The sequence below is a fragment of the Lygodium microphyllum genome, chromosome 7, assembly GCF_053477565.2.
Source record: "Lygodium microphyllum isolate KBCC chromosome 7, Lygodium_microphyllum_v1.1.10, whole genome shotgun sequence".
Classification (NCBI taxonomy): domain Eukaryota; kingdom Viridiplantae; phylum Streptophyta; class Polypodiopsida; order Schizaeales; family Lygodiaceae; genus Lygodium; species Lygodium microphyllum.
The window spans coordinates 163,460,865-163,483,121 of NC_141141.1; the positions used below are offsets into that span (position 1 = coordinate 163,460,865).

Consider the following 22,257-nt stretch of genomic DNA (forward strand, 5'->3'; position numbering starts at 1 on the left):
GAAAGTGATGTGCTTTGACGCCCCACTGTCAAAATGCCATGTTTGTTGTGTTTCAACAACATTAAATGTTGAATCAGCCATTGAAGAATCCTAACTGCATGTGAGAAATGCACAGTCCTCCCCTACAAAGCTGGCTGAAGTATCATCATCAGTAGATTTGCTGGCTAATGTTTCTTTTCCCCTTCTTTTTAGTCTTTTCTGTGTCTCGGACAACCTTATTTGATGTCTGTCTAGCATCACCCTTTTGCTGATTTTTTACATTTTGCTTGACTTTTCCTTTGCCTTTGAGCTTGAAAAGCATAGCCACATTACTTGAACGCAATGCCACATTCTTCTGAGTTTGTTCCCCCCTTGCAGCAAGAGGCCTTCCAACTCCACAAACATAAGGGACTGTTGTCCCACCCAACAACATCAAAGAGATGTGGAAACCAAGATATGACTCTCGAAGAGAGTTCAGTGTGATATTTATCAATTCAGCATCCTGAATGACCTCATCAACATTGAGTAGCTGCTCACGCAAATCCTATATGTGAGTAAGGTGCTTTGTCATACTATCACCTTCATCCATGGTCACATTGGCCAACTCTCTACAGAGATAGGATATCCTTGACTCATTACATGTTGCAAACATACGCTCAAGTACATCCCATGCTGATTTTGAGGTCTTACAAGACCGAATGTGCGGAATTACTGTCCTTTTCACTGACAAGGTAATCAAAGAAAGTGCATGTGCATCTTTTGAGTCCCATTTCCTCTGATCCTAGGTAGGAGGGAGAGGAGGGGCAGCAACAGTAGCAGCATCAATACCACCACTAGCAACACCAGCAACTTGTCCTCGAGTGTTACACTGAGGTGTCTAAGGTGCAAGACCTCCTGGTCACTGCAAATCACCTGTAACATAGTTCCACAAGTCCTTCGCCACAAAAAGGTTACGGACCATAAAACTCCACAGTGGGTAGTTTGAGCCATCAAGTTTGTCCTCCTGAGTGAGCACACCAAGGATGTTGCTCTGATCATTATTCCCCTGGCGTGCCATGCTGTCAATAATAAACAAAAATCTACAGCCAAATACTACAATGCTGAAGTAGTATAGAGTATACTCCTTAGAGTACCAAAATCCCCCACGAGATTAAGAAACAAGTACCAAACTGTCACTCAAATGCCAAACTGTGTACAATGCCACCCAAATCAACACTCAGCTAGGAAATTACGGCACTATACTGCTATACCACACCCCCTCGAAATGTGCGCCCACCAAAGTACAAAATAAAGTAACTTAATGCTGATTCTTACAAAACTTTACAAAATTTTTCCGAAATTCTCTGCCCAATCTGACTGTTACAGCAATTAAATGTTGTTGTACTCCTTGTTGCTTGCCTTGGAGTGTGTATCGAGCAAAAGCCCCAAATTTCTTTCCAAAATTTCAAAGAAATTGAAGAAATTTGTATCTTACAGCTGGAATTTCTGCAAAAATGTTGCCTCGAGATGCGTGTCAACAGTGAACAGCACCTGAAATTTACCTCGTGATGCATGCCGGATCCAAAAAACTGAAAAGCCCCAAATTTTCTTGAGCCAATGTGAAAGAAATTACGCAATGTCTATGAGTTTGGTAACAATTTGCGCAAAGGGCCTCCAATCGAGCAAAAGCCCCAAATTTTTTGTGAGAATGTCCAAGAAATTGAGAAATTTCTTTAAATTGGTTGTCAACTCGAACTCCAGGAGCAAAAATTAGCAAAAGCCCCAATTTTTTGGGCAGCACAAGCTGAGATTCGAGAAGAGATGGCTGAAATAGACTAGAAATTCCAGAAATTTCGAGAAAACCCCAAATCTGAAAATTAGGGTTTCTGCACTTTTTAGGATTTGCAGAAATTGGCGGGCAAGACAGAAAATGGCGGGTAGAGCTGAGAAAATGGCGGGCAGAGCTGAAAACAGCAGCAGCTCTTCCAAAACAGCAGCTCCTCGGGCTGCGTGCAAGGTTGCGTGTGGGACTGCGCACTAGACTCTGTGCACGGCTGCACACAGGCTGAAAACAGCAGATCTGGAGCAAATGACTGAGCTGGACAAATTTGGAGCAAATGGACAGATTTAGTGCTGATGGCTGAACTGGACAGATCTAGAGTAGACAAGAGACAGCTCAGCTACAGCTCCTCCTCCACTTCAGCAGCACCTCACAGCAGCTGAAAACTCTTCCTCGAGCTAAGAACCAAGCTGGCAACAGTAGGACCTTGGGCGGGATGGCACCGGCTGACAGTGGCTGAATGGAATCCGCGTGTACGAGCTGCTCTAAATGTTAGAAAATGGCAGCCAGCTATGGAGAGAGAGAGGAAAGACAATTATAGCAAGAGAGTGAGTTGAAGCAAAAAGAGTAGAGTGTACTTGCTAGAATGAAAGATAGAGTGAAAGTACAACTTATGTTTAGGTCAAGGGTTGACCTAACCAGCCTTCCACCAACTAACTAGAGTTAGGTTTATTTTACTCTAGAGCCTAGTGTCACTACTTTAAGTTTCTAAGACACTAGGTGTACACACCTTACATTGACACTGTAATAAGTGTCCACACCACATAAATTACATTGGGCGTTGCCCATAGAATCGGAAAATTCTAACAAAAACGCGGGAGAGAGAAGGAACAATGTGACTGCAATGGCTAAAGGTACAATGCTACAATAGTCAACCCCAACACACTACTCTACGCATCAATGTGGGTGCCAGATGGTAGCAGGAGAAAGAGAATGAGGAGGGCTGGCTGATCACAAAGGATCAATGATGGATAATGAAACTAGGAGGGCACACTACTATATATAGGCAAAAAAGAGGGAGAACCCTAAATGTGGTCAAACCTCTAAAAAATAGCGAAGTACACAAAAAGAAATGCACTAATGTGTCCCCTACCTAAAGTGTCTAAAACACATAAACTGATAGACAAAGACAATGTTAGAGCTCCTAATGTCCTCATCTGACTCAAATTTAGGCTCACATGCACGAGATAGTCACACAAGACACACACGATTGCTAACACCCCCTCTCAAATCCCGGATGTAGTGGAAGGCCAAAGGAGATACGAATCTAAGGGTGGCAAAAAGAGTGTCAATGCCAATGAAGCCCATCAATAAAGAATGCCGGCCAAGGAGCAAGTCTCCCTCTCCATATAAAAATCTGATCAAATGGAAAGCCAGCAAACGACAATGGAAAAGGAGAGGCCGAATCACTCCTATAAACTCTAGTCAGGGATGGGTGAGCCAAGCCTCTAACCCAACTAGGGAACAATAGTCACAAACAATCGCAAGCACCAGAAGCTACATAGTAATAACATGGACCAAGGGCCAAGCAACAAGGAATGGTGGCTCGATGACAAAGAATAAGGGTAGGTGCATAAAAGAAAGGCCCAAAGTAGATTGGAAACCCTAAATAAACTCCTCACAATCCTAGGAAGCCCCCGCTAAAACATAAAGCACTAGGGAATCCATAGTCGCATCATCAATATCGTCCTCCTCGGAAAGGAATGGGAGGTATGAGGGAGCCACCAAAGGAGATGGTGGGGCATGGAATGGAACATATAGAATAGATGGTGTACAAGTAGGAATAGATGTGGCAATAGAAATCTGCCTTGGAGGGCCTTGCACAAAGGAAGGGGAATGAAGCATAGATAGCCCACGCTCCTGCCAACCTATTACAAAAGTGGTTCCTGAAGAAGAATCCTCAACAGAGACGGTTGGCTCAATAAAGACAAGTGGGTCCCAAGTCTAGGAAGGCCATGAACTGAGAGAAGAGAAAAGCCCAAGTCAAGAACACGTAGGGCTTTAGAAATGGAGCTCATAGACAATGGAGGCAAGGTGCCAACACCACTAATAGGCACCGAAGAAATATCATCAGCAGTGACAAAACCCTCTGACAAACGGAGACCCTCTAACAAATCACCTCGAGGAGTCATATGACTCAATGCACCACTATCAATGAGCCAAGGTTGCACAAAAGACAAGACTGTCAAAGAAGGCTTCTCCACCTTACAAATGCATAGAAACACTGACTCAAAGGTAAAAGAGAGTGATGAAGGAGAGGTAGACAAAGGCTTTGATGTAGATCCATCCTTCACTCCCGAAAGAAGGTAAGGGCATATCCTCCAGCACTTCTCCTCAGAGGGCAAGGTCTTCCCACAATGAGAACATGCAAGATATCCTCTATACTTCCCCACAAAAGCTATATCATAGTCGAAAGATGACTCCAACGTCTTCCTCTTTCCTTTCTTCTACTTGGCTCATTCTATACCTATAGATAAAGCCGCATACGCACTACCATGCACATGGACTTCACAAGAATTTGGCTCACTGTGATGCACATCCTGCTCAAGCACCAATGGTTCTAGTTCCTCCCAAGTGAGAGTCTCTGGCTACAAGAAGTGAGAAGACTAGTGTAGAACACATTAAATGTCAGTGATGAAAGATGTGAGAGAAGGGTCACAGCTAGGTTCTCTAAAAAAATATCCGTACCAAGAAATGAAAGCCCATCCCGAATCTTCTCCATCCTATGGATGTAATCCCTCATCATAGGGGAATCTACGACGGAGAGCTGTCATAGCTTCATCTCGAGATAATAGATGCCCAAATTTTTTGATCCGAAAGAGAGAGGCCAATCTTCTCCAAACCTTTGCAACGGTACAGATATATCTAACAGGCATGAGCATAAAATCTATACAAATCAAAAAGAGAGAAAAGTGGGCTTTGGCATTCAACCAATCCCATAAAGCTGCTAAATCCACAGATACACCATCATGAGGATCCACAGTAGGCTCGGGTATAGGAATAGTAACAAAATCCCAAAGGTCAAAATCGTCGAGAAGACACTCCATGTGGCACGACCATATAGTGTAGTTTGTCCCATTCAACTTGTTGTTAGAGATTGTCATCCCCTAGACAGGCATTTTTCTCAGTTAGGCTGTGAACATATGCAGTTTTCCAGCCGGGCACTCATTTGAGAGAGTTTCGGTGTGCATAGCAGGTTTGTTCATCTGTCAGTGCCATCTAAGCAGCAGTCACGCAGGATGCAGTTGGACTGCTGTACAATCAGCCAGATTTGCAGCACAATTGGCAGCCAACCTGATTTTTTTGGCATTTTTTGGTAGCCTATAAATAGCCTAACACCAGCATACACTCTCATTCTTGCAGTTGCAGATTTCAGGGCAGAGATCGGGTTGATTGCAGCAAACTTCGAGGTGTCCAGCAAGGAAACATTGTCGAGGTCAAGATACGCAAACATACGGACTGCGCCCGTGTACATATCTGCATTCCTTTGTATTCAGCATACTTTATACAGCAGATCTTTTTGTTCTTGTTCTTTTGTTTCTTTCTCTCTCTCTCTTCTCTCCGTGTTCACCCTACTCTCTCAATCTTGGTCCCACGCTTCCGCACCGCTGCACTCTGACACTTGTCATGTGCGGAGAGAGAGGTTAGGGCTGGCACCTACTCAAGAGATGCCATTAGTGCCAATCGGGGACTAAAAGCCCCGGAAGAATATAACAGGAAAGAGTAATAAGTTGGTGGTCATTCTAAATGATCACAAACCACACGATCCCGCATAGCATACATGTCGGCCATAAATATCCTTCAATAAAGTACCTGCAAGAAAACAAAGAAGATGCTACTACTGAAATAAAGGCGACCGATAAGAGAGGTCCTCAAGATAATCAGGGTCCATCGAGCCACGGTATAGAAGAAGATTGGCTGAGGTAAGATAGATGAGGAATATCCAATGCCAAAGGGAACACACAATGCTGAACAGAGAAAGGGAGCAGTAAATGCAGAGGAAAACAGGCCTTCAACGTGTAAATGCAGCCAATCTAGAAGCTAGTAAATAACCAAGAGTACCCAAAAATCGAGTCCCTACAATAAACGCAAATCTGCCCTGATGTTGGCTTGCAATGGAGACTGTCGTGAGGACATGTATTTTTGAGACCTCACTTAACATGTGGATTAATTTCTAATCACATGATTAAGTAAACGTTGCACAAGTGAGGTGCAACGGGGATTAGAGTAAATTTACAAGGCCGGGACCCGAAGAAATCACGGGATGTCAAAGATAAAAGTTGCTATAAGTTATGCCGCATAGATACTTGGTGGTATTTGGTGCTAGTTATTGGCCTAGGTCATCCATTTGGCCATAAGTGTCAGTTGGTGACACTAGAGAAGTGGTGTTTAATGGTACCTAATGCCGAGGAGATACTCGAGAATGGAAATTGCCTAGCCAATTTAATTATTGGCTAGTCAGATTATTTTTTCAAGGCACCGAAATAATTATTAGATTAATTTTCAATATTTAAATACTGAAAAAATAATATTTAATTATGAAAAATGCTAGAAAAACCATTTGGGAAGGCTGTCACTTGTCAAAAATACCCATACAAAACTGGAAAACGTCTTTAGAGGCTGGAGAGAAGCATTTTTATAAATTCAGACTGCAAGAGAGAGAGAGGAGAGGTTGTTGGTCTGATTTGCAGCCATTGGAGAATCTTCTGAGGCTGCCAAGGGCACGAGAAGACCAATCAACAGCTGAAGACAACATCTACAGGTTGTTGAGATAGAGCAGCAGCACTAAATGATTGATTTTCTTCAGTTCTTTGCATCTACAAGCTGTTGTGGCAGGGCAGCAGCTGCATTTGACCGATTTTCAGTCATTCTTTGCGGCAAAACTCTGAATTTTCTCTCTCTATAGCTTTCCATCTCATCCCCAGCCATTTCACAGCCTTGCTCCAAAGATCTCAGCATTTGGACCCTTGGAGGCTGAGAAATTTCAGATTTCTCTGCTGTAAACCCTAATTTACAATAGAAATTAGGGTTTAGCATCAGCATTGGGAAGCGTGCCAGAAATTGGAAGCTCCAACACTTGGATTCAATAAGGCTGAAGATGAATTTCAGCTAAATTCAGGTGGAGGACTAGCCAACCATTGAATTTGGGGCACATCCATCGTCTATGAAGTGGATGAAGGCCAAATTGAGTGCCCGAATCAAGGGGCAAAATAGATTGAAGACTTGCTGGTCACTTTGGACAACAAGGGGAGTTGAAATACCGAAAGGGATTGGGAGAATCCCATTGTAAATCAACTTTTTCTTCAATAAAGCTAAAGAAATACCAAAAGGGGCGCCAATTTTGGGGCCAATCGGGTGTGCATTGTCCAAGATCGGTAGGTAAATTTGTATTTTCAGATTTGCATTTATTGTTTGCTGCTGTAATTAAGTTGTAATCAGGGACTTACCACCCTATCCGAGGAGGAAGGCTGGTTACAAAGGCCGCCCAAATAAAATATAATATCAACTAGGTCAAAAGAACCTGTCCAATGTGAAACACAGCAAAAGAAGTTTTGTTTGCCTGTAAAGAATAGGCCACCCAATACACGAAAGATGTCACCCAGCCTTGAAGCGCGCTGCCCTGTCTGGATGAGGTCTCTTGGGGGTGTATGAAGCCGCCCAAAGTTGGAGACTTCCCTACAAGAACAAAACGCAGATGTGGCAAAGGTTCACATGCCTGAAAATAGGCCACCCGGGCTACTTTGATGCCACCCAGGTCAAGGAGAGATGGCCAATTGTCAAGCTGACTATGGTGCAGCTGCCTGAAAACAAGCTGCTCAGTCTATTATAATGCCGCCCAGGTCAGGGAAGATTCCCAGCTGTAAAACGCAAGGGTTGACACGTGTTGGTCCGCCTAAGAATGGGCTGCCTGCACCTGAAATGAACCGGCCAACTCGTAGGAGCTGTCACCTGCCTAAAACGGATGCTGTACACTCAGGCTGCCTGCAAAATGCAGATTTGCAGACTAGAGAATAAGCTGCTTAGCAAGGTATGAGACAAAACGCAAATGTGCTACCCCCAAAAATGGTGATGAAGATGATTGGAACTGCAAATAGGGTGCTCCTCTTCAAGATCTCCGACTCCCATACGTGGCTCTGATACCATGTGAGAATGCGCAACAAAAAGAGGAAAGTGAACATGGAGAGAAGACAAAGAGAGAATGCAAGAGAGAGAAGGAACTGTTAGCGATCAGATTCCTGGCCGTACAGTACGGCAGCCTGGTCAGACTGACCAGTCGGACTGCCACGTGGCTCTGATACCATGTGAGAATGCGCAACAAAAAGAGGAAAGTGAACATGGAGAAGAGAGAATGCAAGAGAGAGAAGGAACTGTTAGCGATCAGATTCCTGGCCGTACAGTACGGCAGCCTGGTCGGACTGACAAGTCGGACTGCCACGTGGCAGTCCGACCTGTACTGGTCAGTCGGCTGCATTTAATGCAGCCGACCTGTCTATTCTAGGCGCATTTTGGCTGGCTATTTATAGCCGATATTCTGCACAGTTTTCCACTGTTCTGTTTGCAGATTTCAGGCTGGAGATTGTACAGACTGCAGCGGACTTCAAGGTGAACAGCAGGTTGCATCGTCGAGGTGGATACACGCAGTCCCGCGCACTGCGCCCGTGTACATATCTGCATATCTTTGTATACAACACACTTTATACAGCAGATCTTCATCTTCCACTGTCTCTTTCTCTCTCTCTCTTCTCTCTGCGTTCTCTCTCTCTCTCAGTCTTGGTCCCACGCTTCCGCATCGCTGCACTCTGACATGGTATCAGAGCAGTGAAGAAGGGCTGACTCAGTGAAGAACCTACCTGAAGAGGAGATTCCATCGCGACACAAGGCTGCGTTTCCAACGTTCGAGGGCGAGCGGGAGGGCTACGCATCGGAACAAGGCTGAAGCGAGCGTGGGCACGCGGGAAAGGAGTCCAGTTGGTGAATTTGCTGCTGTTTGCTGCTGTCTGAAGAGGAGGAAGGCTGAGTTTTCAGCTTTCAAGTGCAGGTTTTACTTTTTCATCGCCTCCGGCGGGTGAAGAAGGTTCGGGACGCGGAAGAAAGAGCCCTAGCAGGCTGCGTTTTCACAGTCAGAGGGGGCTGCTTTTGCGTTTGTGACGGCATTACAGGTGAAGATGTCTACAGAGGTTGACTTGGAGTTCCAGACGATCATGGATCGGAAGGTGCCTGTCTTACCGGCTCTTCCCGCAGATCAAAAGCTCGATGGCGACAATTAGTGCATCTGGCGCATTATGATGTTGGCCATCCTTGAGTCTTACGATTTGGCGGAGCTTGTACAGGAGGAGATCGACCAGCCCTTGGTGAGAGATGAGTCCAAACTCTCTTCCGATGCTCGTGCGGAGTTGGCCAAGGCACAGTCTCACTGGGACAAACTGAATGCCCGGATTCGTTCTTTTCTTTTTCTGTCTTGTACTACAGTTGTGATAGCCCACATCGAGCACTTGACGGTGGCTCGGGAGATATGGCTGGAGCTTGACCAGATGTATAACCGGATGACCCTTATGAAGCAGGTTTCTTTGGAGGTGCAGATGCGGACCTTGTCCGTGAACAAGTCTTCTTTGTTGCGGGAGCACATCAACAAGCTTAGACAGCTTCAGATGCAGGTTCAAAATGTGGGGAAGCCGATTTCCTCCGAAGACATGGCGATCACACTCTTGTCCCAGTTGCCGCCACGATTTGGTGCTTTTTACTCTGCCCTTATTGCTTCGAGGCGAGAGTCTACTCTTCGGTGGGAAGAGTTGGTTCCTATGGTCTTGGACCAAGCGGAACAACTGAAGGGACAGCATGCTTCCAAGTCAGAAGCCTTGACAGGTCAAGCCTCGCAGAAGAAGGGGAAGGACCAAAAGAAAAAGGAGGAGGACAACAAGTCAAAGAAGGACAAGGAAAAAGAATCCACATGCATATTTGTGGTAAGACCGGCCATTGGAAGAAGGATTGCCCCGACAAAGACAAGAAGCACACCAACAAGAAGGACTCGAAGGATTCTGGAGCGGTGGCTGCACCCTCATCAACTGCGTTTCTTCATCTAGCAGTCATTGAAGACTCTACACCGAAGGCTTCTGATGCTGCGATGACGGCTCCCTAGGCTCGAGAGTGGATCGTTGATAGTGGTCCCTCCCGGCACATGACTCCTTCATCAGTTGGTGTTGCCCAGCTGCGACCTTCGCGTGGGCAGATTCTCATTGGAGATAGCTCTTCGGTGTCTATTGCAGGACGGGGTGAGATGCAGCTTATTCCAGATGGACGTGGTGGTACCCATACCTCAGAAGTCTTGCATATGCCAGGCTTAGGGTATCATCTACTTTCGGTTCATAAGATTTGTTCACTTGGACTTTTGGTGAAGTTTGACAGTGATTCGGTGCGAGTCATTGATCGTGTGTCAAGGAAGGTTCTCTCATCAGGATATGAGGAGAACGGCATCTACAAATTGACGTCTTCTACCGCCCTCCCTACTCTTCTTCTTACCTCTCAAACACAGTCCGAGTTATGGCATGCTCGGTTTGGTCACCTCAACTATGCTTATCTTCGAAGGACGTCACGTGGACAGCTTGTTCGAGGGTTGCCGGACATAGTGGTGAGCCAGCAGCCATGTGTCTCCTGCATTCGTGGGAAGCAGCATAGGGATGCGATTCCCAACAAAGCTTCGCGGCGGTCTACTTCACCGATGGAGCTTGTATCTACGGATCTATGTGGCCCTATGAGAAACGAGTCCTTGAAAGGGAGCTTCTACTTCATGTTGATCGTAGATGACTACAGCAGGATGACTTGGGCCTATTTCCTGGCGTTGAAGTCGGAGGCTTTCTCCCACTTCAAGGATTGGCTTCTCTTTGAGGAGAACCGATCAGGCCGGCGCTTGAAGACCTTGCGATCCGACAAGGGTGGTGAATTTGTTTCTAATGAGTTTGCTCGTTTGTGTACAAATAAAGGTATTCACCAGGAGTTTGCTAACACCAACACTTCTCAAGAAAATGGCATTCTTGAACGGAAGAACCGAAGTGTGATCGAAATGGCGCGCACCATGATGGAGCACCGACAGACACCTCAGTTTCAATGGGCTGAGGCCGTGGCTACTGCAGTCCACATCCTTAACCGATTCCCCACTTCGGCCATTGATGGAATGATTCCGGCCATAGCAGCGGGTGAGGAGCATCCCGTTCTTGGAGATCCAGGGGAGAGTTGGGCTCCCGAGATAGTTCCTTTGGAGCCAGCGCCTTTTGATTCCGATTCTGTTTCCGATACAGAGTCTACTGTTCCACCGGTCACCCCCGAGGAGTTGCCACCGGTGGATATCCCAGAGTCTTCAACTGATGGAGAGAGACGAGGAGAGGTCTGGCCTCCTCCTCGTTGGGCCCGTGACACACTCCGAGATTCAGGGATCAAGGGGGTCCCTGAGGAGTGGGGACCGCAGGATGATCCGCGGCAGTCACAGAGGCACCAGGCACATTCTACGGAGCTTGTTTGCTCTAACTACTGTTTGATGACCCGTGTTATGCAGGATCGAGAGCCCATCTCCGTAAAGGAGACTTTACAATCCACACCATGGAAGAAAGCTATGGAAGCCGAGTTGGAGGCTATTGAGAGGAATGGCACTTGGTATCTCGTGCCTCGCCCCTCAAATAAGAAGGTGATTGGCGTCAAATGGGTCTTCAAGACCAAGTACCTTAGCGATGGTTCTTTGGACAAGCACAAGGCTCGCCTTGTTGCTAAAGGTTTTGCACAGCGCCCAGGGATTGATTGTCATGACACTTTTGCCCCTACTGCTCGTATGGCGACTATTCGAGCTGTTCTTGCCTTGGCTGGCCATAGGCGATGGCCTGTCTACCAGTTGGATGTGAAGTCGGCCTTCCTCAATGGTGATTTGAAGGAGGAGATCTATGTCGAGCAACCTCCTGGCTTTGGATCTTCAGATGGGCAAGTCTACAGGTTAAAGAAGGCCTTGTATGGCCTCAAGCAGGCTCCGCGTGCATGGAACGAGAAGATTGACTCGTTCCTTCAGTCACAGTTGGGATATCGGCGTTCCAAGGCCGATCCGCAGCTTTATGTCCACACTTCCGAGGCTGGTTGTGTGCTTTTTGTGTTGTATGTTGACGATTTGATTGTCACAGGTGATCATGCACAGAAGGTCAACGAGACGAAGGCAGCTTTACATCAGGCATTCGAGATGACGAACTTGGGTCTACTCCACTTCTTCTTGGGCCATGAGTTTTATCAATCTCAGAGGGGGATTTTCATCTCTCAGCAGAGATATATACAGGAGCTCTTGGTTTCTTTTGCGATGGAGAATTGTCGGACCATTTCTACTCCTATGGATCCGAACTGGAAGGCCGCTTCACATTCAGATTCTCCCTTGGCGGATGCTTCCCGCTACCGTCAGTTGATTGGATCATTGATTTGGCTCCTCAACTCTCGTGTTGATCTTTGTTTTGTTGTTGGTCTTTTGGCGGGGTTCATGAGTGAACCTCAGACGGTCCATTGGCAGGCTACTCAGAGGATACTTCGGTATTTGAGGGGGACATCTAACTTAGGGATTCATTATCCAGCAGGCACAGGTGGTTCAAATCTTGTACTTGCAGGTTGGAGCGACTCGAATTGGACTGGTGATGTGGACCACAGGCGGTCTTCTACAGGCTACTGTTTTCCCTTGGGTGCACATGTTATCTCTTAGAGTAGCAAGAAGCAACCCACGGTAGCTCTTTCGTCTACTGAGGCGGAGTATCAGGCCGCGTCTTCCACCACATGTGAGGCTGTGTGGCTTCGGAGATTGTTGGAGGAGCTTGGCTGCCCCCAGACTCGTCCTACTTTGCTGCAATGCGACAATGAGAGTTGCATTGCCTTGGCACGAAATCCTGTTTTCCATGCCCGAACAAAGCACATAGAGATCCAGTACCACTTCATCAGAGAGAAGCTTCTGGATGCGACCATCGCTGTGGAGTACTGTAAGACGGAGGACAATCTTGCAGATTTGTTTACAAGGCGCTTCCCCAGGCTCTACTTCGGAGACATGCTAGATCCCTCAAGCTTCTGCCCCGTCCAGGCTCTGAGAGGGGGTGTTAGCGATCAGATTCCTGGCCAAACAGTACGGCAGCCTGGTCGGACTGACCAGTCGGACTGCCACGTGGCAGTCTGACCTGTACTGGTCAGTCGGCTGCATTTAATGCAGCCGACTTGTCTATTCTGGGTGCATTTTGGCTGGCTATTTATGGCCGATATTCTGCACAGTTTTCCACTGTTCTGTTTGCAGATTTCAGGCTGGAGATTGTGCAGATTGCAGCGGACTTCGAGGTGAACAGCATGTTGCATCGTCGAGGTGGAGACGCAGTCCCACGCACTGCGCCCGTGTACATATTTGCATATCTTTGTATACAGCACACTTTATACGTAGATCTTCATCTTCCACTGTCTCTTTCTCTCTCTCTTCTCTTTGCGTTCTCTCTCTCTCTCAGTCTTGGTCCCACGCTTCTGCATCGCTGCACTCTGACAAGAACAATGTGACTACAATGGCTGAAGGTACAAGGCTGCAACAATCAGCCCCAACAAGGACCTCCACACGTCAGTATGGGCATTAGACGATAGCAGGGGGTGAGAGAATGAGGGCTGACTAATCACAAAGGATCGATGATGGATAATGAAAGTGGGAGGGCAAGCTGCCTATATATAGGCAAAAAAGAGAGAACCCTAAATGTGGTCAAACCCCTAAAAAATAGCCAAAAGTGCACAAAAAGAAATGTATACTAACGTGCCCTCTATCTAAAGTGTCTAGAATACATAAAATGACAGACAAAGACGATATCACAGCTCCTAATGTCCTCATATAACTCAAACTGAGACTCACAAGCAAAAGATGACCACACACGACACACATTGCTGCTAACAAATTCTTCGTCCTCATCAGCCAAGCACACATTTACTAATAAGGCTCGTTTAATGGGTCCAACTATACCACTTGGTCAAATCTAATGAGGCATGTCCCTGACTCTCAAAACTGGTGGGACCTTGTCCAACAAGGGGCTGTTGAGCTAAAAATGCATTAGCTTTACGTAAACAGCCCCAAAACTTGCTTAATTAAAAGAAATGCGATCCTAGAGAGTTTCTCTATCCCATAAGCACAAACCCACTTGGGAGGACCCAAACTTTCTATAAATACATATGCTGCCCTCCATTCAACCCTTAATCTCGTTTTTGCAAATTTCAGGTGTTTCAGCTTGCTGCCCACACCCCATTGCCGAAGGGCATCTCAGCCGAAGCTGTCCATTGTTGTCTACAACAGTTCGCACCTGTTTTCCAGTAATCTTCACGCAGTTTGGAGCTCATCCCATCTAGGCGATTGCTATTCCTGCACAAACCTGCTGCCGTACAACCTGCCACGTCATCACAGCCCTGTGTTTGCTTCCTGCAGGTTGTCGCTATCGCCCAGTTGTCCTGCCTGTCGGTTGGCAATTTTCTCTCTCCTCCAACAATCGCCAGCTCCTACAGGCTATCGCCAGGCTATCCTACCTGCATTTGACCAATTTTCTCTCTCCTTTGCTGTCGCCAGGCTGTCCTGCCTACGTTTTAGTCTTTCTCTCTCCTCACTGCCGTCTGTATCAGATCCAGCTTCTCACTATTGTGTTTGTTGGTGTTCGACATCCGGAGGCTACCTTGCTGCGATTCAAGATCTGTTCAGAGTACGACACTCTCCAACTCATTACCCTTGCCCTGATCCTTGAGATACAGGAGTTCGAGGTTCAGTTTTCATTCATTGCATAGTGTGTTTGCTGCATGAGCATTTTATATTCAGCAATTATATCACTTCAATTATTTTATGTGTTCGTTGTCTCTAAGTTACCCTAATCCTAATTGTGTTTTTTATCAATCTGTGCTTTATCATACGATTGTTATTTGTGTTTCTATGTCAAAGTATTTCTTTACATGGTATCAAAGAAAGCCTGGTACTCTCTGAGAAACCTAGGCCTTTAATCTGAAAGCTCTCCACGAGGAGCAAGAACAATAGTAGGTTCAAATGATTTCGAACACATCAACACCAATAAATGCGACTCTCATAAGCCACTTCACGGTTCTCTTGCATTAAAACAATCCCAATGATGTTTCCATAAGCATCACACTAAATTATAAATGAGTTCCTGAGATTTGGCAAAACAAGCACTGAATCTGCAGTCATCTTTTCTTTTCCTCAAAGCATTTAACAGCCTTGTTGTCCAACTTATTTCTTAGTACCTTGGGAATATTAGCATACGCAATATATCTAACAATACGAAAATGGCCAACTAAAGGTTTCTGGCTGTTCCAGGCCTCAAAAGGCGTAACATTCTTTAATGCTTTAGTAAGGCACCTATTCAAAACTTGGCAAGCACACATAACTACTTCCATCCAAAAACCATATGGCAAACTCTTTGCTTTCAGCATACATCTAGCCATCTCCATGAGTGACCAATTCACAACCCTATTCTATTGTGGAGTATATGCAGTAGTACACTAATGGACAATGCCTTTTTGCTTCAAAAAATTATTCAACATGGAAGACATGTATTCCCCCCCTCGGTCTAAACAGAGAGTCTTAATCCTATAGCTAGATTGATTTTTCAACAAGTGCTACAAAAGCCAAAAATGCATCATACACCTCTGACTATTTCACCAATGAGTAGATCCAACAAAAACAAGTCATCAATGAAGGTGACAAAATAATAACAACCACCCAATGACTTTGTCTGCATAGGTCCACATATATCCGAATGCACAATCTATAATGTGGCAGTTGCCTTAAAAGCAACATCACAAGGAAACGAGAATCGATGTATTTACCCCAAAATGCATCCCTCACATATATGCTCGAAAGGTCTCTCCAAGAGAGAGAAAAGCCATCTAGTATCTATGTACGCTACATTTATCATCATCAAATGTGACTTACATACAACACTTTGCCAAAGAAAAAATGGACAGCAAATTCTTATTTATGCCTGGCACAAATAATGCATCCTGAAGACGGAGAGTAGAGTCATCAATGGCTGTCAACACAATCTCCTCAATACCTCTAACACGGTAAGGTACATTGTTGGCACACTGCACACTCAATAGTAGTAGAAGGTGCATTAGAAACAGACATCCCTGACTTCTTCTTCTCCTTGGCTATGTGATTCTTACATTCTGTGACATAATGACCTACTTTCTTGCAATAGTGGCACTTGCCCTTCTTGGCTTGCATGCCCCTCTATTTCTTGCTGCTCTATGAAATACCTGAACTCCCAAAACTCTGCGGAGTATTTTTAGATTGGCTATCCTTGGCCTTCTACCTTGCCATAAAAGCCTACTCAGAGGCTATTACATCCACCTCACTATTCTTTCTTGCTTGCTCTTCTTCTAGGAGCAAACAAACCAACTAAAGGAAAGTAAGTAGCTGCAGAGAAAATCACTTGGTGAGATTTAAGGCCGTATGAAAGGCCAAATAAGAGGGCGGCAACGAATTCAACGTAGTAGAGATTAACTGTGCATCCGAATAATACTCGTCTACATTCATTAGTTGCTCACGCAAGTTCTAAATTTTGTTAAGATGATCTTGCATGGAATCACCTTCATCCATCTTCACATTCTCAAGCTCTTTCTTCAAGAAAGAGATACGTGTCTCATTTTTTCCAACAAATATATGCTCAAGTGTCAAGCATGCTTCTCGTGAAGAAGCTGCAAACTGTATGTGCGGGATGATAGACCGTTAAATGGCCAATATAATAAGTGACAATACTTGAGGATCCCATGTGTCCCAAGCCTTTTGTGATGCTAATCTCTAGGGAAGTGGCTAAGCTAGAGTAGACTGAGCTGGCCTTTGACCACGTCCTCCTCGAGGAGGTGTTGCAGGAGCCACAATTCCAAGCCGATCTTCTGAACCACTAACATAATCCCAAAGATTCTTCACAATCAACACATTTTTAATCATAAAAGACCATGGAGAATAGTTGTTGCCATCCAATCTATCCTCCTTGGATACATGTGTGAATACATCACCTTATCCCTAATTGGCCATGGTAATGTCACTGTTCAAAGAGCACAAGAGCAAGACTTAAAATAGCACCAACCTGGAAATCTGAGAATTTTCAAAAAATATAGCAAGCACCATACTGTAATTAACAAATCTGATCACACTCTGTCAAAGAACTGTCCGATGTACACTCTACGCTGTCCAATGCACAAACAGTGCTCAGCAGCACAAAAAATGCAAAAGCCCCAAAATTTTGTTGTCCAAAATGCACAATTTCCGTCTATTGCAGACTAACCCTGATGTGCATTTGTCAATGTCTGCATTGAACCAAAAAACCCCAAATTCCTAGCCCAAAATTCAAGAAATTTCTGCAATAAATGTGTCCAAAACACATGCAGAAGCAAAGATAGCCTACCCAAGCAAAAGCCCCTGTCTGAAATTCAAATCTGAATAAAAAATTAATCATTTTTCTCTTTTTACCTTTGATGCTGGCTGAGCTGAGCTAGAGTAGAGACCGGCGAACCTATGGCAACGTTGGGGACCAAGTGCGTCAACCTGACGGGCCTGTCAACCAAGTGGTGGAGCGAGAACAGGCTGCAAGCACAAGCGTAGGCTGACTGAGGGCTAGGGTGGCATCAAGACTAGGACGCAAGCACAAGGAGCAGTGGCACAGCCTGAGGACAAGCTAAAGGCGCTACAAGTGGCGCCAGGCAACTGCCAGCTGCTGGTGGCAATGGTGCCGTAGACAAATGCGTAGGCAACTGGGGATTGTCCTGCAAGCTGAGGCAGCTGACCATGCTGAAGTTGGAGCTGGGCAATCGCTATTGCTAGTACAGAGAGGAGACTAAGCTGAACTCAGCTCTAATACCAAATGTGAGAGAAAGAGGACAGATTGAAGCTTAGTTGAGAGTACATAGTTAATAGTGAAGAGAGTGTGAGAGTGAAGACATGACTCCCAATGCGATAATCAAAAGAGTGTAATATGCAAGTACAAAGTAAAACCCTTAAACCTTAGGGTGGTTAATGTGTGTTCACACCCAAAAGGTGTAAAACACGATAAGTGCCCAAACTGTGTAATATAAGCACATAAAATAAAGGAGAATAAAACTAGGGAAAAAAACCTATCATAAGAAGAGTAAAAAGTGCCCCAGTGCCCTACTGAAGATCACCGACACTCCTCTATGAGCGTAGGCGTAAGTCAAACCCAACAAACTTTACAATGTATTTTACAAATTTGTACTCTTGTACCATTGTTCTCTTATCTCTTTCAAGCTTAACATAAGAATTACACTTCCTCACAACTCATCTAATACACTAGAATATCTAATGGCCATGGTTGCCTCAGTACGTCGTATGGATGGATCCGTACCATACAAATCATACCATACGTACTCATATGGAATCGTATGAATCTGTATGTGATTTTAGGCATGTTTTGGCCACCCATCCTACGGACAAAAACAGGTTATCCATAACGATTTTGGCACATTCATATGTGCATTATATGCGTGAATGTTGATATATTCAAGTTGATGGGCGGCACTCTTCCAAGTATACACCTGGAGGTTGATGAGGAGGAGGAGCAAATCTTTGCGAAGCTTGATAGAGAGCTCATAGCAACAGATACTCATGACACTCGCAATCAGCATGCTCATGGATGAAGAGTTTAACTAGTTCAAGGAGTTCGAGTTGTAGCAATTGCTAGCAAGGGCATGGTCATTCAACACCCTCCGAGATTGACGAGGGGTGGTTTGAGTTGTTTGCAGACATATGTGAGGTGGGGCTCTAGTAACTCTCATTCCGTGCCTGATGATGATATCCCTTATCCCTCCCCTTGCCTATAGTTACACAGCCATCGCCTAGGGAGCCATCTTTTTAATGATGATGGTAACCTCATCACTGAGGATGAGTATGAGTGTCCAATCATCCAATGCCAAGGGGTTATCTTCGAACTCTCTTGATGAGCACGATGATGATGATGATGATGATTGTGATATATGATGTATCATCGATGATTGTATCCAGATTGGCAAATTCCACTCTTGACTCGAGTCTGTTGTGACTCGTTCGACTCCTGACTCTTATGACAGTTCTATCATGTATGAAAAATTAAGATTTTTTTTCATACTAATATTATACCGTATCTTATAAAATTATAAGGTACCATTTAATACCATATTTTATCACACCATACTGTATCATACCTTTCGTTTGAGACAACCATGCTAATGGCAACTAATATCATGGCCATATGAAGAAAAGTTTGCCTCAACCTGAGGCCCATAAAATGATGGTGTGGCTTGTAGAGACTACTAAGAAAACAACCTCACCAAGGGAGTTCCAAATTGGCTAGATTCAGACCAAGGGAAATTGGAGCGGTTGCTTCCATTAGTTTCCCCCGCATTCAATTCACACGAAAAGAGAAGTATGTGCACAAACAACACCGGTTTAGACTCTACCTCTGATAAGGTTTTGCGGTGATTAGAATCATGCAACGCCACCTCCTTTTTCAGCTTCTCCAATCGTGCATCCACCTAATTTGCAAAAAGCTTCGATGAGAAATTCAGATGCCAAAGAAAGGCAACCTTCTCGAACTGACGAAGCTAAAAGCGATTCTACCTGATAACTGAGATCAACAAGCTCCCTGCGTGTTTCTTTGAAGAGCGGTAGCAACCTTTCGGCTTCCATAAAGGTAGGGCCTGCAATTTTCCCTGCGCTTTTGGATGAAGGGAAGCCATTGGAAACGCCATTCTGACTGTTGATGCTGGTGCCGTCGAGGGAATCCACATCCTCGTCTTGCAAAGAAGGGACAACATCGCTGACGAGCTTCTTGAAGAAATCGTCGAAAGAGAAGGAACCCTGGGAGCAGAGGTGCGATCGATCAGATCCTCTCTCTCTCTCTCTCTCTCTCTCTCTTTCTCTCTCTCTCTCTCTCTCTCTCTCTTTCTCTCTCTCTCTCTCACCTTGAAATCTTCGATGTCCAGCAGAGGTAGAGAGCTGACGGATGAAGTCCTTGAAGAGGGCTTGACAGGCTTGCCGGCTCCCCTGGCAACTCCTCTCTCCTGCATTGTTTCCGATTGCTGTATTCTCTCGGAGTACACGCGCAATGAATATCTAGAGTCCATATGTGAGCTAGCTTTTCCCACAATGGTGGGCCATCGCCTAAGTCGCCGGGGTCCGGTGGCCAACGGTGGTCTCAAGCTGCTAAGGATCGCATCACACGGAGTGAGAGCATGCTAGGGCACCCTCAAAGCTCACACGAGTAGGTCTTGCAATCCCAACAAAATCAAGGTCGTTGTGACCACCATTATTTGTTTCACAATATAGACTTAGTTTTTCTCAAAAGGTTTGGGGAAAACCCTAAGTCTATATAATGAGGCCCTAATTCTTATACTTTCATCATCAAAGTATCACATCAACATACTTTGTGTTGCAAGCAATAAACCATGATTAGTAAGATCGATGGTACAAGTGTTGCAAGCATTTGTGTTATTAATGGCCAAACAATTGTCTTGCCACCATGGAGGCTACAACCATACCACCTATCACTATACGCAATTGTGTTGTGGTCTCCACCACATCAACACCTTACATGACCAAACCCATGGAGAGTGAGGAATTGTATGGTGAGAGAAGGTGAGATCAATGCAAGAGAGAGAAGGTGTGTGATACATAGATCAATGCCAGAAATTAAGAGAATCTACAATAAAAGGTCATATTCGAAGTTAGCTAAAATTAGGTGCGTCAGCAAAGTAAGAAAGGTATTGTGGAATACATGCATAGGATTTTGGATAACCGACACCACTAAATACAAAAGGGATGACCTATTGTCGTTGATCATGTTTCTCTATTGGCATACTAAGAAAGAAAGCATGCCTAAATGATGCCTCATGAGAGTCTTATACTAAGGTGGGCTAAGCAAGATCGTGTTGTGACCAACTGTTTGATCTAGCCTTAGTGAGGCTTGATACCTCCCTTTGAGACAAAGATTGCCTCATGCTTTCAACAATGATGTAACCATAGAGTTGCATGGATTGAAACAAGTTAATCAATGTGAAATTTGAATGGAAAATATATTAAGCATGTTGGATATAAGCTTAAATGTTGCACTACAAAGTAATATATTTTAAGGTCCCACATTTTGCATAGAAGCTAATAATGGGAATGGTTGGCATGGCGTTCTAGTAATCAATGGCTTTGATTCGTTGCCTTCAGAGACCATCTAATACGCCTTTTTGCAATTTGAAGTAGCTAGACCCATCTAATCAAATGTTTCAAAAGTATTGATGCAAATTATTAATCATGAAATGTGGCTATCCAAGCACATGGCACCAATGAAAAACAAGTGATGGCACTTGATTTATTTGCTAAAATAAGATGTGCATGTATTTGATGAAGGAAGTGAGCCATGAAGTGGAAGCAAGAGCTACAGTGGAAGGGGAGAGAGAGAGAGAGAGAGAGAGAGAGAGAGAGAGAGAGAGAGAGAGAAGATGTGGGAACTCCAACAGTCACAATGTGTGACTGTCCCTCCCTTTATGCAAATGTCATTGAAAGAATAAAGAATGAAGTAATAGTGATGGGCACCCGCCACCTACAATGTACAGGTGTGTGGATATATGAGTACTATCAATGTAACTAATACATGGGTGGCTACGCACGGGTGCCTTTACCCCCCCAACAACCTCCCACTTAAAGGTGAATGTGCCCCTAGTGAGGAGACAACAATAAAAAAGTGACAATGTATAAATGTACATAAATACAATAGGATGAGGAAAGATGTCATCTCATCCAACGCCCATCAACTTCCTAAGGAAGGCAAAATGCTCCACTGAAAGACTTTTGGTAAGCAGACTTGCAGGACTTTGGTCAATTGAGATCTTACAAGCTCAATGGACTTGTTCTCAATGACCTCTCGAATAAAGAGGTAACATATCTCAATGTGTTTCATCTTTGCATAGAAGACCAATTTCTTGGCCAACTGAATAACACTCATAGAATCAGAATACAATGTAGGGACCTTATTAGTAATGCCAAGGTCTGACGGCCTAACCAAATAGTCTCCTTGCAAGCCTCAGTGGTTGCAATATGCTCTGCCTCTATAGTAGATAGGATCATGCATTTTTGCATCCTAGACATCCAAGAATAGCACCTCCAGCAAATGTGAAGACGTAGTCAAAGGTGGACTTCCTACTATCTGTATGTCCTGCATAATCAAAGTTAATGTATCCCACAACTCCTGTATCCTAGCCACCATAACATATACATATAGCTATTGTGCCCAAGTACCGCATGATACCCTTGACAGTATCCCAATGTTGTTTTCCAAGTGTAGCCATATAGCATGCCACAACTCCCACTACAAATGCTATGCCAAGAGGAGTGGCTATCATGGCATACATCAAACTACCCACTGTGGATGCATAAGGGAGCTTGGCCATCT

General features: G+C 44.8%; 1 protein-coding gene across 1 annotated transcript in view; it reads right to left on the bottom strand.

Annotated features, from left to right (window-relative positions):
• The window catches only part of SEC10 (exocyst complex component sec10), a 109,819-nt gene extending 89,771 nt beyond the window's left edge, over positions 1-20,048 (bottom strand). The window contains exons 1-3 of the mRNA XM_087682196.1: positions 19,781-20,048; positions 19,437-19,676; positions 19,277-19,351 (exon numbers count right to left, since the gene is read on the bottom strand). Coding sequence (XP_087538322.1) covers positions 19,277-19,351; positions 19,437-19,676; positions 19,781-19,942 — 477 coding nt within the window. The 5' untranslated portion in view covers positions 19,943-20,048. The remainder of the gene's footprint in view (positions 1-19,276; positions 19,352-19,436; positions 19,677-19,780) is intronic.
• Between the last annotated feature and the right edge of the window lie 2,209 nt (positions 20,049-22,257).